Raw genomic sequence first — 14,790 nt, 5'->3', positions numbered from 1 at the left:
TGTCATTTTATCTGTTGTTTCAAACTGATCATTTTGATAACATTTATACTATGCAATATTTGTACCCCCCCCCCTTTTCTTTTTTTTTTTTGTAACAAACTCCAGAGTCTGGTTTGCCAGTTGATTTTTTTTTTTTGGGGGGGGGGGCATCCTGGATCAGTGTGGGTATGGATTTTGGATTCTCAGGAAAGGGATCTGTGCCACTTGCTCTCCAGACCAGGCGTGCCTCAAATTGGAAAAAAAACCAAAGAAGCCTCTTTGGAGATTACATTGCTCTACCCCTTGTGGTGTACACAATTTTCCTCAAAGAACAACTTGCCATGCTGGAATCTCACTGAAACATCCATAGCATTTCATGTGATGCAAACCGCAGTGCCAGCCAACGCTGCGAGAAGATAGGAGTGCATTTGATGGACTTTGCATGATGTGGGCTCTGTGAGATCCTCCCAAGTCCCTGCCAGGCCTCACGCTGATCTTCCTGGTGAAACACTGGAAAGGGTGTAAAGCCCTGTGATGGGGAGGCAAAGGTGTGTTTCCTTCAGGCTGTATCACAGCGTGGTGTGAAACGCATTCTTCACCTACTTGGTGGAAGGGAACCACAAACACTAGTGCCATGCACCCTCATTGATCCTCTGTATTGATCGCCAAGTTTGGCCCTTGTCCACTTGCACGCATGCAGCAGATTCATTGTGCTGTGACTGATGGTTGTCTTCAACTGGTGTTATAAGATTGGTTGTCTGTGTGTCTTGGTGGTGTTCAGCGTAGGAGCTTAACGCTGACTCTGCATCTGATCTCTAGGACCACGCAAGACACTGTCCACACCATGGGACCACCTTGGTTCTAACTGGCTGTCCTTCCAGAGGTGCCCCAGGGTCCTGCTGCACGTGAACCACTTTGAACTGGAAGGCGTGGTGCTCACAAAACTTGTCACCTTGTCTTTCTCCGCCTAGGTGCTGAAGTAAGATGCTCTGCACTGTGCTGTGGTAAAAGCGGTTATACTCGGTTTATGCCCAGCTGACCTTCACTCTTGTACTGCTAAGGGCTTTTCATATGGCGGCTGTGGACCCGTTTCAGAACCACTGGGTGACCCAATGGACCTGCCTTTCAGGTTCTCTGACACTCAGTATCACTCCTTCGAGGAGCTAGTACTGTGTAGAAACATTTAAGTAACTTATTTCTTTTAAAATTTTTATTTTTTTTCCCCCCCTTCACTGAAACAATGTCTGCAGTGTTTCTGTTAGGGTTTTTTAATTATAAGAACACTAATAAAATGTAAAGGTGCATCTGCTTCGGGAGAAGACCTTGTTTTAAGCTTTTGGAAGCGTGAGAAACTACTATAGAGTTGACAATTGGATCCTGTGCTGGAGGATGGCTTCGTGGAAGAGCTGCACTGTCGGCTGAGAAATCGTTGAGCCCCTACAATGTGTGCTATTCTCTGCGTTGGCGTGCTTGGTGGAATCGCCTGTCCAGCATCTCTTTCAGAGGAACTCGGCAGCTCTTCTGCCGCTTTCTGCAGCTTGCGGAAGTGCAAAGACGAGACCTTTGCTTTGTCGTGTTCTGTCGTGTCGCTGAGTGCAGAAGCTCTGGAGGTCATGGTTGTCTCTCACTTGGATGAGAAAGTGTTACAGTTGTGTTCTGACTTCATTGTGTGTTTCTTTTGTTAAGGAGCTTCAGTTATGCTCTTCAATCAACTTGAGGTTGAAAAATTTTCAGAAAGTTTTGTTTTTTAAACCGAGCAGCGAGCTGCTGTCGCTCGCTGATGTGCCTTTTCTGTTTGTACAAACAGCCTTGTCATGCATTAAATTGCTAGCTTTAATTCTTGTTACCTTCTGCAGAACATACGAAACCAATGAATACTTTAGTTAAAGCAATTTTTTTTTTTTTCCTGGTAGAGACAATTTTCTGACTTTTTTTTTTTAATTTATTTTACTGTTTTATTGTTGCCAAAGAATAAAATGTTATTAAATTGATTTGACATGCTCATGAGTGTTGTGATATGTATTTTTAATAACCTTGTTTTATTTTACAGTTATGACTTTTCATGTTTACTAAAAGTTCAGCCAAGGCAAATATGGCACAGCCTTCAAAAAGCATGGCCCGATGCAGTTTCACTTTTATTTATTCTTTTAATGTTCATTAGTCTAATGTCTATAACACTTCTTGTCCTGATGCCCAGATCATGGACGGACTGCTGCAGTCAGTATGGACGATCACCACCAGGGGAAGTAGATGCTTTTCCGAGACTTAGTTTATCTTCAGATTTACACAAAGCCAATTAGTTTCCTTCAATTAAATTGTAGAAATTGTACTCGGCTGCTCCTAGACAGGAGTGCAAATGCATAGTGACACTTTTTAGACTTGAAATGTATATTTTTAAAATAAAGTTCCCTAAATAAAGTAAGACCTGGTTGTGCTCCAGTGGTCTCTCTCCCCCAGGGTCTGGGCATTTCACATGGAAGCTACAGAACAAGTTCTGCCAACTTAGTTGATTGTGTTGGGCTGTCATTGCTGAAATGGCTGTTGGGGAAAAGCAGGGACCTGGAGTTGACACACAAAGCATACAAGTGCGTTTCCTGAGAGTCCATACGGTGGAGTCATTAAGCGTGGAAATCTCACCTTAATCACTCTGGTAAAGCACTTAGCTTTTATGATTGAGTAGAAATGAAAAATCTAAGTTCCTAAATAACTTTTAAAGTGGGGTTTTACTTCAGGTTTTCAGTGAAGAGGAACAAACTGCCTACATAGTAAAAGGTTTTTTTTGGAAAATGTTGGTAGCTATTTTTAACTGCATGGTTTGCTCCCTTCTATGCATTAACTTACAGGCTGCTGCTTATTTTTAAAATTGCTGCTGAGTGCATGGAAAAGGTTTATTTTTGTAAATGTCAATTTTCAGTCATGACGGCCTTATTAAAAGGGAGTGGTGTTGTGCCAGTCCGTCTCGGTTCACAAACCCGCTGCGGTTTTAGCCATGAAAATGAAAAGATCACACTGGAGACGGTTGCAGAGCACCTGCCATCGGCCGCAGTATGGTGAAACTGGGCCCCACCTCAAATGTTGGCTCACACCTGTGGGGGGTGCTCTTTAGGTTTGAGGTATTGGAGGATTTGAAACCCCAACTGAGTGTGTCATGGGATAAAGACCTGTCACATGTCCCTTTGTTTCACTGGTTAGTCTTTCAGTCGATGTGATCAGTGGCCCCTCCTACCCCATCATCAAACAGGAGCCATAGTAACAGATGAAATCCTTGTTTGTTGTTGTTAAACTCATACTTATCTCACACCACCATAAACTGAGGGTACGGGTGGAGCCACAAGATCCCAGCATGTCATTATGGGATGGAGGCAGTGCTTCCTGCAGCAGTGGCATTTTCTTGAAGAGGTGCTGCTGCTAATGCTGGTCATGGTGGCAGAAGTGGGATGACTGGTGTGGACAAGTTGTGCTCACTTCAGCCTGTCCAGGAAGTGTACCTAAATGTTTAATATTGCCGAATTTTGCTTCAAAGCTCATTTCTTTCTCAACTATTTTTCTAATGTGCAGGTCTCTTGATTTCTCAGCATGCTGCGCAGAAGCCAAGTGCAACGTTCGTCAAAAGCGTCATGCTTTCTCTCTGATCTTTATGGACCCCTCATAGCCAATAAAGTTTCTCACTGGGCCAGACACCAGCTCTGCGGATGGAAATTGGGGCAGCATGTGGCATAGCAGTTAGAGCTGCTTTTTCTGGACTCGGAGGCTGCAGGTTTGAGTCCCACCTCCTGCCGTAGTACCCTTGACCCACTGTACCTATCCTAGATCGCTTCAGTAGAAATTGCCTTGCTGTTGAAACTAATAAATCACCGTAGGCTAGCTATATTGCCTCTATATAGCTTGTATACAGTGGGACTAAATGTTTTTTCTGCGGACACCACGGTGCAACACAGAACAGGAGTACAAGACACTAAAAAAAATACACAGGACAGGATGTGGACATGGGCTGTGAATTGTAGGCAGTTTGTAGTGTATGGAGTCATGCCAGGTGAGCGTTGGGAGGCAGCAGGGTGTTGAGTAATCTGACTGCCTCAGGGAAGAAACTGTTGCAGAGTCTGCTGGTGGTGGCAAGGATGCTCCTGTACCTTCTGCCAGAGGGCAAAAGGGCGAAGAGTCCATGAGAGGGGTGAGAGGAGTCATCCACAATACTGGTGGATTTGTGGATGCAGCGGTTTTTGTATGAGGTGTCGGTGGTGGGTTGAGGGACTCTGATGATTAGCATAATAAATATAAAGTGACTTTTTTTTTTTTTTTTTGTCTGAAAACGCAGAACAGCTAATGGACATTTTCCAAACTTTTAGTTTCTACGGGAAGATTCCTGCTTCACAAGTGAGGGTAAACGTACACCGTGACACTGCGGAACGCCGGGTTTCTTTGTCCTGCGATGTTGACAGTCACACCAGCTGTTGATCACGTGTGGTCTCATCGCTATGAGCGGCATCCTGGTGCAGTCCAGTTCAGCTGCCCCGTGACCATCCAGTCCCAATGTCTTGAACGGAGCATCTGCCCTTCCTGTTGCGGGTACACAAATGCAGGAGTGACGTGCACTTGCTTCCACAATCCTCTTTCATGCAAACAACTTAATTGTGGGGTTTCGCTTGCGAGAGGAGGCTTCTAGAGAAGGCATTTGTGCTATGGTACATGCATTTAATACATCTTGCACCACTGAGAACTCTCAACGGGTTTCTTTGTGACATGCAGGGCTAACCCTTCACGCTCGCGTCTTCTACAGGAAATGGAAACGGTGTCCCATCTCTGACGAGCGTAGCTTGTGTGATGAATTCTCAGGAAGCGAGACTACAATTTGGACCATTTACAGTTCAAACTAATGTGAAATATAACCAAATGAAATGCAGACCGGGGGCACAGTGGTGCAGTGGGTTGGACCGGGTCCTGCTCTCCGGTGGGTCTGGGGTTCGAGTCCCGCTTGGGGCGCTTTGCGACAGACTGGCGTCCCGTCCTGGGTGTGTCCCCTCCCCCTCCAGCCTTACGCCCTGTGTTGCTGGGTTAGGCTCCGGCTCCCCGCAACCCCGTATGGGACAAGCGGTTCAGAAAGTGAGAGAGAGAGAGAGAGAGAAGTGGAGACCTCACACTCTCCCAAGTCTCAGACCGGAGTGTGAGATACGGCATCTGGGCACATTAATGGTACGGCTGCTGTATCGCTGACAACGGTACTAATCCAGGTCTCTTCGGTGTATGGGCCAACAGGTGGTGTAGTGGTTAGGGCTCTTGACTGCTACTTGAAAGACCACTCCCCCTGCAGGCAAGGCACAACATACATACTGCACATTGACCTGTAAAAATGAAACTGCTCTATAAATGAGTAAATATCACAAATATGTTAGCACAGACATCGTATGAGTCACTGTGGAGAACGACGTCAGAGAAATGAGTAGAAATACCTACATGTAGCCTGTAGGTTATTAATACTGAATTTTAGAGAGCAGGTTCCCTCTTCTTTTCTCTAACTTTGTCCCTTTGTGTTCGGATGAACTCTGCTCAGAGGTGGTTTAAAAGCAGTGATGTTATGGTGTAAATGTACCCTGCTGGGGACATGCTAACCACACGGACGCATGCGGAGAAGGAGGGAGAGAACAAAGGAGGCGTGGCGGGGTGGCGAGAGGGGCGGCCAGGAGGAGGGGTTGGTGTGGACCGAAGTCTTTAGCGCGGCGTCCTCCTTCATTTGGTCGCCCTCCCTCCCCAGGAGTCGCACGCGGACCCTCACGCCAGAGCTGCCTGCCAAGTGAGTGTCCTTCCCTCTCCTAGCTGTTCGAGTCCCGCTTACAGGTGTCTTCTCCACAGGTGTGTCAGCAACCGCACCAGACATCCCGTTCACACGCATGTCAGTGTATTCCTGCACGTGTGTGTGTGTGTGTGTGTGTGTGTGTGTGTGTGTGTGTGTGTGTGTGTGTGTGAGTGACTTTTCGTGTCCTGGCCCTGGTGAGACAGCAGTGTTCTCAGTGATGTTTGTTGGTTTGTCATCTGTGATTCTTCCACTTTCAGTTGCTGGTTTTCCTTTTTGGGTGAAATTATATGCCTGGTCTGTGTATATGTTTCCGGTGGCCTCCGTGCCAGTGTTATTCATGGAATTGACTTAAAATTACAGCATACAAAGCCAAAGTAAATTACATTGTTTAATGCAACTTTTTTTTTTCTTAATCACTGATATGTGTTTTAAATCTATTTGGCTGTGTACATGCATTTTTTCCATGCACTTTGCATGTTTAGGAAATTAAATTTTTCTTAATTTTTTAAGTTGCTGAGATGTTTTTCATGAGAGAACTTTGTCACAATAATAAAAGCAGAGATGAATCCTTAAAATCTGAGAACTTTTTTCCTCACGCGACAAGACAAAATAGTGTAGATGATGTTCAACATGCTTTTTAATGTCCTTTAGAACTGATCTGATTTTCTTTATAGATACTTGTATACTTTCATGCAGTGCAGAAGTGGTGCCACCAAATTTTCATAATTTTGTTTAGTTGCATCAGAGGTGTGCATGACAATTTAATATTCTTACATTTTAATTAATTGCATAGGTTACATTAAAAACATTCATGCTTCATGAATCAAATTTTAAGTTACTAATTATACACAAATAGTCTTTTTACGCTTAGTTGTTTATTGTACCAAAAATAAGCACTGAATATTTCACTGTGTATTCCTTCCCAGTGGGTGTCAGTGTTGGACTTTCAGGTTCCAACACCCCTAAATTATTTTACGAATGTAGTAAACTATATTCACCAAATTGTTTTTGGTTTTAAGTCTCTCTTAAGTTAAACTCAGGTCTGGGCAGCAGGTGGCATAGTGGTTAGGCTGTCACCTTATAATCAAAAGGTCCAGGGTTTGAATCCCAGTTCATGCTATGGTATGCTTGACAAATGCCGTTACCACCAACTGATACAGTAAGAATAATGTACGAATGGGTAAATCACTGCAAAGCTGATTATCTAACATGATAAATGGCCTTAGACTGAGTTAAATAAAAGTTACAAAAAAGAACCATCACCTTTTTGCCTATAGTCTTTTTCCGAACTGGACACAAAACACCTGTTGTCTGTACGTTAGGATGTTCACCAATGACACTTGCGCTGTAAGTTGTATAAATTCCTCCTTAATAGTACTTTATTTCCAAAGTTATGGTTTTGACGTGCACTTTATGATATGCACCCTTCCATAGACGAGGCCTCCGGTTTCTGCAGACCTTTCAAGTCCCCCACGAGGAGCACCATGTTGGCCCTCTGCTTGTACGTGATCCACCTGCTGCTCCTCACGGTGCATTCGATGCCTGGAATCAGGGTGCGGCTCGCGGGTAGCGGCATCAGCCGAAACCCAAACATGGGACGCGTGGAGATCTTGTACAACAACGTGTGGGGCACCATCTGTGACGATGACGTGGATATCAAACTGGCCAACGTCTTGTGCCGGGAGCTCGGCTTCCGTCACAGCCTCACGTGGGCTCATAGCGCCCGCTTTGGACGGGGCCAAGGTGAGGTTCTGGTGCTTTCCTTGGGAGTAGATCTGTCCTCTGCACGAAGGTACGCAGCTTCACACCAGAGAGAAGGAGAAAGTCTAAAAGTGTTAATGGGTGGGTGGGGGCTTAGTTTATAACAGCACAGTTTTTTGCTAATTGATCATATTCCACAGTTTACGCATTTCTTCATGTTATGAACCATCTTCGGTTTATTTACACAAGGAGATTAAATGATTATTTTTGTTATTGCCGTGGCCCCTTGTGTTATAAATAGTCAAGTTACAAAGGTGTTAGCATTTTAAAGTTCACTTTTTATTTATAACTTTATGTTCTTCACCTTATAATGAAAGTAAGTTAAGTATTTCTTTCTGTACTGGAGCAAAAATGATCGGTGTTTGCCTGCCGAGCCAATAGATGGCGGTAAAGGGCACCCAAACAAGACACAAGTGTGTGAGCACCTTAATTCTGTTAATTTTCACAGTCGCTATAGCTTGTGGTTTGTGTTCCCGAGCGTGGACGATCAGTGCCACGATGAGGAACATTGCATGTTTATGGGATGAACTGGTCAACAATCAATGCCGAATTAGATTTTGTGGAGGTGACGTGTTTTTAATTAATGTAAAATTAGTTTTAACTACTAAAATTATTATATGCTTTAAAAATTATTTTCTACTTATTATATTAGAGATTTTCCAGAGCCTGACCTGCAAGGGACATCTGTATTGTTAGCCTTTCACTGATTTTGGCTCAGTGGCGTTCCGAACAAACCTTAGGTAGCCTAGCGCCCTGTGCTTCCAGGATAGGCTCCAGAGCATCATGGCCCTGACTTCAACAAACACTTAATAGTGAGTGAGTGAGTGAGTGAGTTACAAACAAATCAAGTTACAGATAGACATGTGGTCCCTATTGTGTTGTAAAGAGTCGTTTTAAGATTTACATCTATCCTCAGTGATTTTGCTAGTGCTCAGCAGAAAGTGAAACCCACAACCTCTCACTGCGACACCTTGCTTTTGCTCTTCTCAGGGCCCATTTGGTTGGACAATGTGCACTGCGTTGGTACGGAAACCTCCGTGGCCCTCTGTCAGCACAATGGCTGGGGGGTCAACGACTGCACGCATGCCGAGGACCTGGGTGTGATCTGCAGTTCTGAGAGGCGCCATGGCTATACTGCTTATGAGCCAGAACACGCAAACTCACCGTCCCCGCGGTCAGAATATGGGAACTCGCTGTCGCCGTGGCCAGAGCCCGTTAACTCGCCGTCTCCGCGGTCGGAGAACATGTACGCACCGTCTACGCGGTCGGAGCACGTCAACTCGCTGTCCCCGTGGTCCGAGCGTGAGAACACCCCATCAGCGTGGACGGAACGCGCCAACAACCCTTCTCCATGGTCAGAGCACAGTAACTCGCCGTCGGCACGGTCAGAGCGCCCAAACTCGCCATCGCCCCGCTCGGAGAATGTGAACCAGCGTGCGAGTCCGGCGACGCCTTCGGCCGAACGCTCCGTCCCGTCACCGCCGCTGCAGGAGCACACAGTTGTGCCCCCTGGGGCACCGCAGCAAATAAGGCCTGCTCGCCGGGGGCACGAGATTGCGTTGCGGCGGAACCCGACCGCACCACGCCAGAGCCACAGGGGCTTGCAGCCGCGGGGACACCAGATCCACCTGCGCCGAGGCAGCGGGAACACGGTCCCGCGGGGTCATCGGATCCCCATCAACCTGGGGGGCACGGCGCAGAGGCAAGGGAACGCCGTCACGAATGGGCATGATCACGAATATCGCCCTGAGCCAGTGACCAGGCAGACGACGGAGAGGTACGACGACGAGTATGACATGGTGAGCAGCAAGGTGACGCCCCCTTTCTTCCAGACTCAGAACCACATTCATCCTCTGCTTGGTTTTCTTTCGCAGTATGGAGCCCTTAGCCAGTTTTTGCAGCAGTCATCAAGTATCAAACAGTGAAAAGCAAGCAAATGTTCTGCCCCGTGTTTGAAATGCAGAGCCAGTGTTCACAAAAGAGTACTTTATTTATTTACCTTCCCACATTTACTTTATTTTTCTGCCTTGCGTACTGATTGGTCTGCCATCAGCTCTTGAACTGGCTCATTGTTCAAGATGTGTTGGCCGAGGGAAGAAAGATGATCTCAAGCGGCCGTACCGGAAAGCAGATTTCTTTAGTTCCTGTTTTCCGGTGTCTGGGTCGGTACCCAGATCTCGGCTCGGGTTTCCGAGCACCATGAGTTTGCCGAGCGTCAGAGGTGCACCCGTGCTGTTCAGCACCTGTGTTTACGCCAGGGCTGTGGCCCTCGTTCTCGCGTCAAAGCCCGATTGACAGGCTGTCAATGGAACCCGTGTCCGAGGAAAGCCCGGTGAAAACGGAACTCCCACCCCGAGGGGGCTGGCAAGGCACATAGGCTCCAGAACCGTTTACCCCCCTTCTAGATGTGACTGTCTTGAATTATGGCCACTGCAAGCTTCGCACTTAATTGTCGCTGTGCCACACTCCTAGGCAGTGGGCGGCATGGTAGGTGAGGAGTAGGAGGCACGCACCAAACGATGCATGTTCACAGTCCTGCGGTTCCCCTACAAGCAGACAAGTTGCCCAGTATCACTGTTGCTGGAGCAGCAGTGAGACTGTAACAGTGAATATTTGGTCTCCCCACAGGCTGGAAGCACAGTGAGGATTGAAGAAGTGCGATTGCGGCCTGTTCTGGCAACCACCAGAGACGATGGCCTTGTCACAGAGGGTGTGGTGGAAGTGAAGCATGCTGGGAAGTGGAGACAGGTCTGCAACCTGGGCTGGGACCTCAGCGGCAGTCGTGTGGCATGCGGCATGCTGGGATTCCCTGCAGCAGAACAGCATGATATCAGCATGTACAGGTAACCCTTGCCCCCCCCCCCCCCCCCCCACCGTCGCGTGATGGATGATGTGTAATGGCCCTTGGCCATCTAGAAAAGAAAGAGAACAGCTGCGGTTTGGAAACTTAAGGCGAAATGTCGGAGGAAGACTGTAGTTCATCTACATGTGACCAGATAATGGAATGATTGGAAAGCCCAGTGCCTCACATTATTATTTTTTAACATATTTTTCAGAATTTCAAAAAAAAAAAAAAAAAAAGGATAGCAAGATTGTAACACATACACCACCTGAAACCACTTGTCCCATATGCGGTCGCGGGGAGCCAGAGCCTAACCTGGCAACACAGGGCGAAAGGCTGGAGGGTTAGGGGACACACCCAGGACAGGATGCTAGTCCATCGCAAGACACCCCAAGTGGGACTCGAACCCCACTCCCACCGGAGAGCAGGACTTAGTCCAACCCACTGTGCCACCGCACCCCCTTAGATTGTAACACAGGTTGAATATTTGAAATGATTTACTTGCATTAAACTAAATAATTCTCTAAATATTATAAATGCAGATTCAGTAAGGAAGTGTAGTAAACTCTTCACCATGTGTCAGCATGGCATCAAGATTATTAATAATTTTTCTCTTGAGTGGCTGGTTAGTTAATCACCGTAATGTAAAAAAAAAAAATATTTTACATGTAAGGGGAATACTACAATGTCCAGGTAATTTGTAAAAATTCTGTATACGATTCATTGCAACGAGGTGTTATTCGCACAGCTGGAGCCCCCCCTTCGCACCGGTCATGCTAGGATGAACTGTATTTACTCTCTGAAGGGGAAGGGAAAATGAAAAAAAAAAGTGCGTACAAGGGTTGAAAGTTATTTTACGTTAATGTCCGCGAGCTCCTGCGTGTGTCTGTCAGAATGTTTATCTGCGTTCGAGGGCGTCGGTTTACCAACGTGTGGGCGCATAGCACCTTGTTTACGTCTGCGTGCGTCTGCAGGTGCCTCTCCGAACCTCTCCAGCCCGGTGTAGGGCCACGTGGACGAGGTAGTTATTTTTAAGACCTCCTGAGTTTAAATATAACAGCGCTCCCCCAACGCTGCCCCTGTCCAGAAAGCCCTAATGGCTCTTTTATTTTCAGTGTTTTTTGGCTCCTCCGCATGCACCGCGGCGTATGTGGTTTCTCACAAAATCCCCTCCTTTCACCGTTTGCATTCGACTCTCTTGCTCCGCCATCGACAGTGTCCCGTTGTTTCACGCTACGTCTCCGAGTCACGCGGAGCCTCGCGCTCTGTTCGTACGTGCGAAAACGAAGGGGGCTGTTTGGCGTTGGAAGGGGAACTTTAAATTGACTGGGAATTAGACTGGAGGTCTTTGCAACACTCTGCAGAACAGGGTAAAATTAAGGAACTGGTTTGGTGCATATGTGAACCGTTGAATGTATGGATGAATGTTTGTCCAGTTCTCTCAGGACGTACAACGTTCTGGAAGAAACCGAAGGCGTAGGGGTCATTACGGTGGCGAGGGTACGTGACTTCTCAGTTGCGATTGCTCAAACGAGAGCTGGCGCGAGCTCCTTTCCGGGCCTGGCTGAACGTTCGCCAAACTCCGTCTCGGATGGTACGGCAATTGTTCCTGCTGTTCGAAATAGATCCTGAGCCGTATCATTAATGTCAGATGCGGACCCTTGGAAATAGAACTGCACGTGTTTTCAAGCCATTTCACCCACCGAAAGAGGCTTCTAATTTCATACAATTACTTGATTTGCGTAAAATGAACTTTTGTGGGGGTCGTTCTCCTGCGAGGCCAGGCTCTGGGCTTTTGCCTGGCTCGGCGTTCCATTCACCTGCTCGCCCACATTTTCTACACCAGTATTCGGGAAACCTCAGTGAATCAATGTTACTGAGTCAGTGAAGCTAAGCTTCTAACACGTAGACTTGAACATATACTTTCCAAGTGCTGAGCAAAGGCTATTTATGACACACTTAGTAGGATAATGCACAGGTAGATAGGGCTGTTTTCGTATTTCCGTCTGAACGTTTTTTTTCCCCTGCACTCTTCAATCGTGTCTCCAAATTAATTGCTAGTCATTGCTTCCCGGTCCTTGAGAGAGGGCGAACTAGGAGTTGTCCCTTTCTGTTGCGAAGACCCATGGTGTCTGAGCTACACGGACCATCTGTGCCATTCATACCAGCCACAAATATCTCCAGCCACAGTGTGCTTAAGTACACAGTATGGAGGGAACCACAAAGCTTTTTATAGGCTGGATTATGAGATCCATTTTTTTTTTAAACAGCAAAATATTTGTCATCATTTGGTAGCCTGGAGTCAGGGTAGTATGTTCTTTGATGAAGTTTGAAGGACCCATTTGAAGTACTATGGTGAAGGAATGTAACCGAATAAACACAATAAAAAACTGGCTTAAGTTATTCATTATCATTTCTACAATGGCAGTATATTCTCTCATATAAACTTTTCTGTGCAAGTGTCTTAAAATGCATATAATTTAATGTGCTTCAAGACACGGTTGTTAAATGTGGGCTAAACCGCAGTTATATTTACTTTATTTTATCTTGAAATGAAGCAGCTTTTTTGGACATGAGGATAAATACACCTGTTTGAAGCAGGGCTCTTTATCTCGCATGCCTGAAGATCCAGTAGATTCCCCAACACTAATCATTGAAATAACAGCCCAAAAAGGGAGTCAAATGGGTTCACTCAAAATGGTGATTTGAATGAAGTAGTCCTATTCTTGGCTGGAACTAAATGTCTAGTGTTGAAGCCTCTAGGACCATAGTTAAATAGCCCTGCAATCAAGGATGTTTAGTTAATTATCTTTAAAAAAAATCCACTTTGTACTTTATTGGACATATCTTTGTTGGTGTTGGCTTGTGATGAACCGTATGGCTTCAGTGGTTCCGGTGACTTGGATACTACAGCCGAATAATTCTTTTTATTTGGAGGTCTACTGCTAATGTTGCGCACTAAAATCACGACAAAGCTTTAAAAACTGCAAAACCCCCAAAGTTGAATGAATGTTTGAGAAAACAGTAACCATGCTTGACTAAGACCAGTTCATGGCATCATTTCCAAGTTCCGACTGATTACAAGAGTGCATCGGGTTCAGTCAGTTTATGCGATTTCCCTATGGGCTGAAACACGCACCCTCACGCGCTCTCATTGCTGTGCCTCTGTTCTGCTGGTGAAAATGAGTTGCTCAAACTCATTTGCTCCAGGCGTGTCCAGGATTAGAACTGTCTGGGCCATGGTGACATGGAGAAGGGCTGTTTTGCTCTCCCTGCGTTCATGCAGAGAGTCACGTTTCTTTGCTGTACCCACGTGCACAGATCTCTAACAAGTCTCCGTGCCTCTCGGATTGTCCGCACATCCTATAATTATAAACTTAAAGAGGGCTGAGGCTCGTGAAAGTTTTTTTGCTCTCTCATGCCTTTACTCTGCTGTGTCAGCTGGAGTCTCTGTCCTTCGCACCACAGAAGTTTTAGCTACTCTGTGGCTAATTTCTTTGAACAATTTGTTTTTCTAGGATATCCTATCTCTAACTTGCTCACTTGTCTTTTATTTAAAACTGGTAATAGCTGATTGGTTATTTTTACCAAAGATTTAAATTCTGCCTAAAGGGTGGCACAGCGAGTAGCGCTGCTGTCTCGCAGTGCCTGGGTGGTGCGAGAGGACGTGGGTTTGATTCCCGCTCAGTCTGTGTGGAGTTTGCATGTTCTCCCTGTGTCTGTGTGGGTTTTCTCCGGGTGCTCTGGTTTCCTCCCACAGTCCAAAGACATGCTGTTCAGGTTCCTCCATAGGGTGTGAGTGACAGAGAGAGTGTGTGTGTGTTCCACTGATGTATGGATGAGTGACCCAGTGTAAGTAGTGTATCTAGCAGTGTAAATCACCTTGGTGAATAAGGTGTGTGGGCTGGTAACACTACACAGAGTTCATTGGAAGTCACTTTGGAGAAAAGTGTCTGCTAAATGATGTAAATGCAAAACAATTTCTTGTGAAGCATTAATTGAAAGCCTCTAACAGATGTGATTTCAGTCCGATTGCACCTTGATTTCAAGAAGTACACCTAGTCATCCCGATCACTGATTTGTTCATTACTACACTGCAGTATACGACACTGAAAATAATTCCAAAAACTTGCACTCAGGTGAAATAATAGCTAGGTTGTTTTTTTTCCCCCCCCTTTAGCGACTTCATCCTAATGACATGTTCCTGCTAAACACAGCAGAGTTTTCTGCATTGGCCTTAATCATGCTCAGCTTGGTAATGTTTGGCTTGATAGGTGTCAACCCCATAAAGTGAAAACCGCAGTCAACAAGTTGCATAATCTCAGCTGAGCTGTGCCAAGTCTCTTGAGGTATAGGATCCTTCATGGTTCTTTTTTAATCATGAGAGAGACCAGCACCATGGTTTTGTTGGTCTTCT

The 14,790-nt window shown here is 46.0% G+C and overlaps 1 protein-coding gene across 1 annotated transcript in view; it reads left to right on the top strand.

The window, feature by feature from the left end:
• Positions 1-7,120: 7,120 nt before the first annotated feature.
• The window catches only part of LOC108933589 (lysyl oxidase homolog 4-like), a 22,340-nt gene continuing 14,670 nt past the window's right edge, over positions 7,121-14,790 (top strand). Inside the window, exons 1-3 of the mRNA XM_029258960.1 lie at positions 7,121-7,513; positions 8,522-9,330; positions 10,160-10,374. Of these exons, the coding sequence (XP_029114793.1) occupies positions 7,189-7,513; positions 8,522-9,330; positions 10,160-10,374 (1,349 nt within the window). The 5' untranslated portion in view covers positions 7,121-7,188. The remainder of the gene's footprint in view (positions 7,514-8,521; positions 9,331-10,159; positions 10,375-14,790) is intronic.

This window comes from Scleropages formosus, chromosome 16 (genome assembly GCF_900964775.1).
Source record: "Scleropages formosus chromosome 16, fSclFor1.1, whole genome shotgun sequence".
Lineage (NCBI taxonomy): Eukaryota > Metazoa > Chordata > Actinopteri > Osteoglossiformes > Osteoglossidae > Scleropages > Scleropages formosus.
This window is presented reverse-complemented; position numbering and strand designations above follow the sequence as displayed.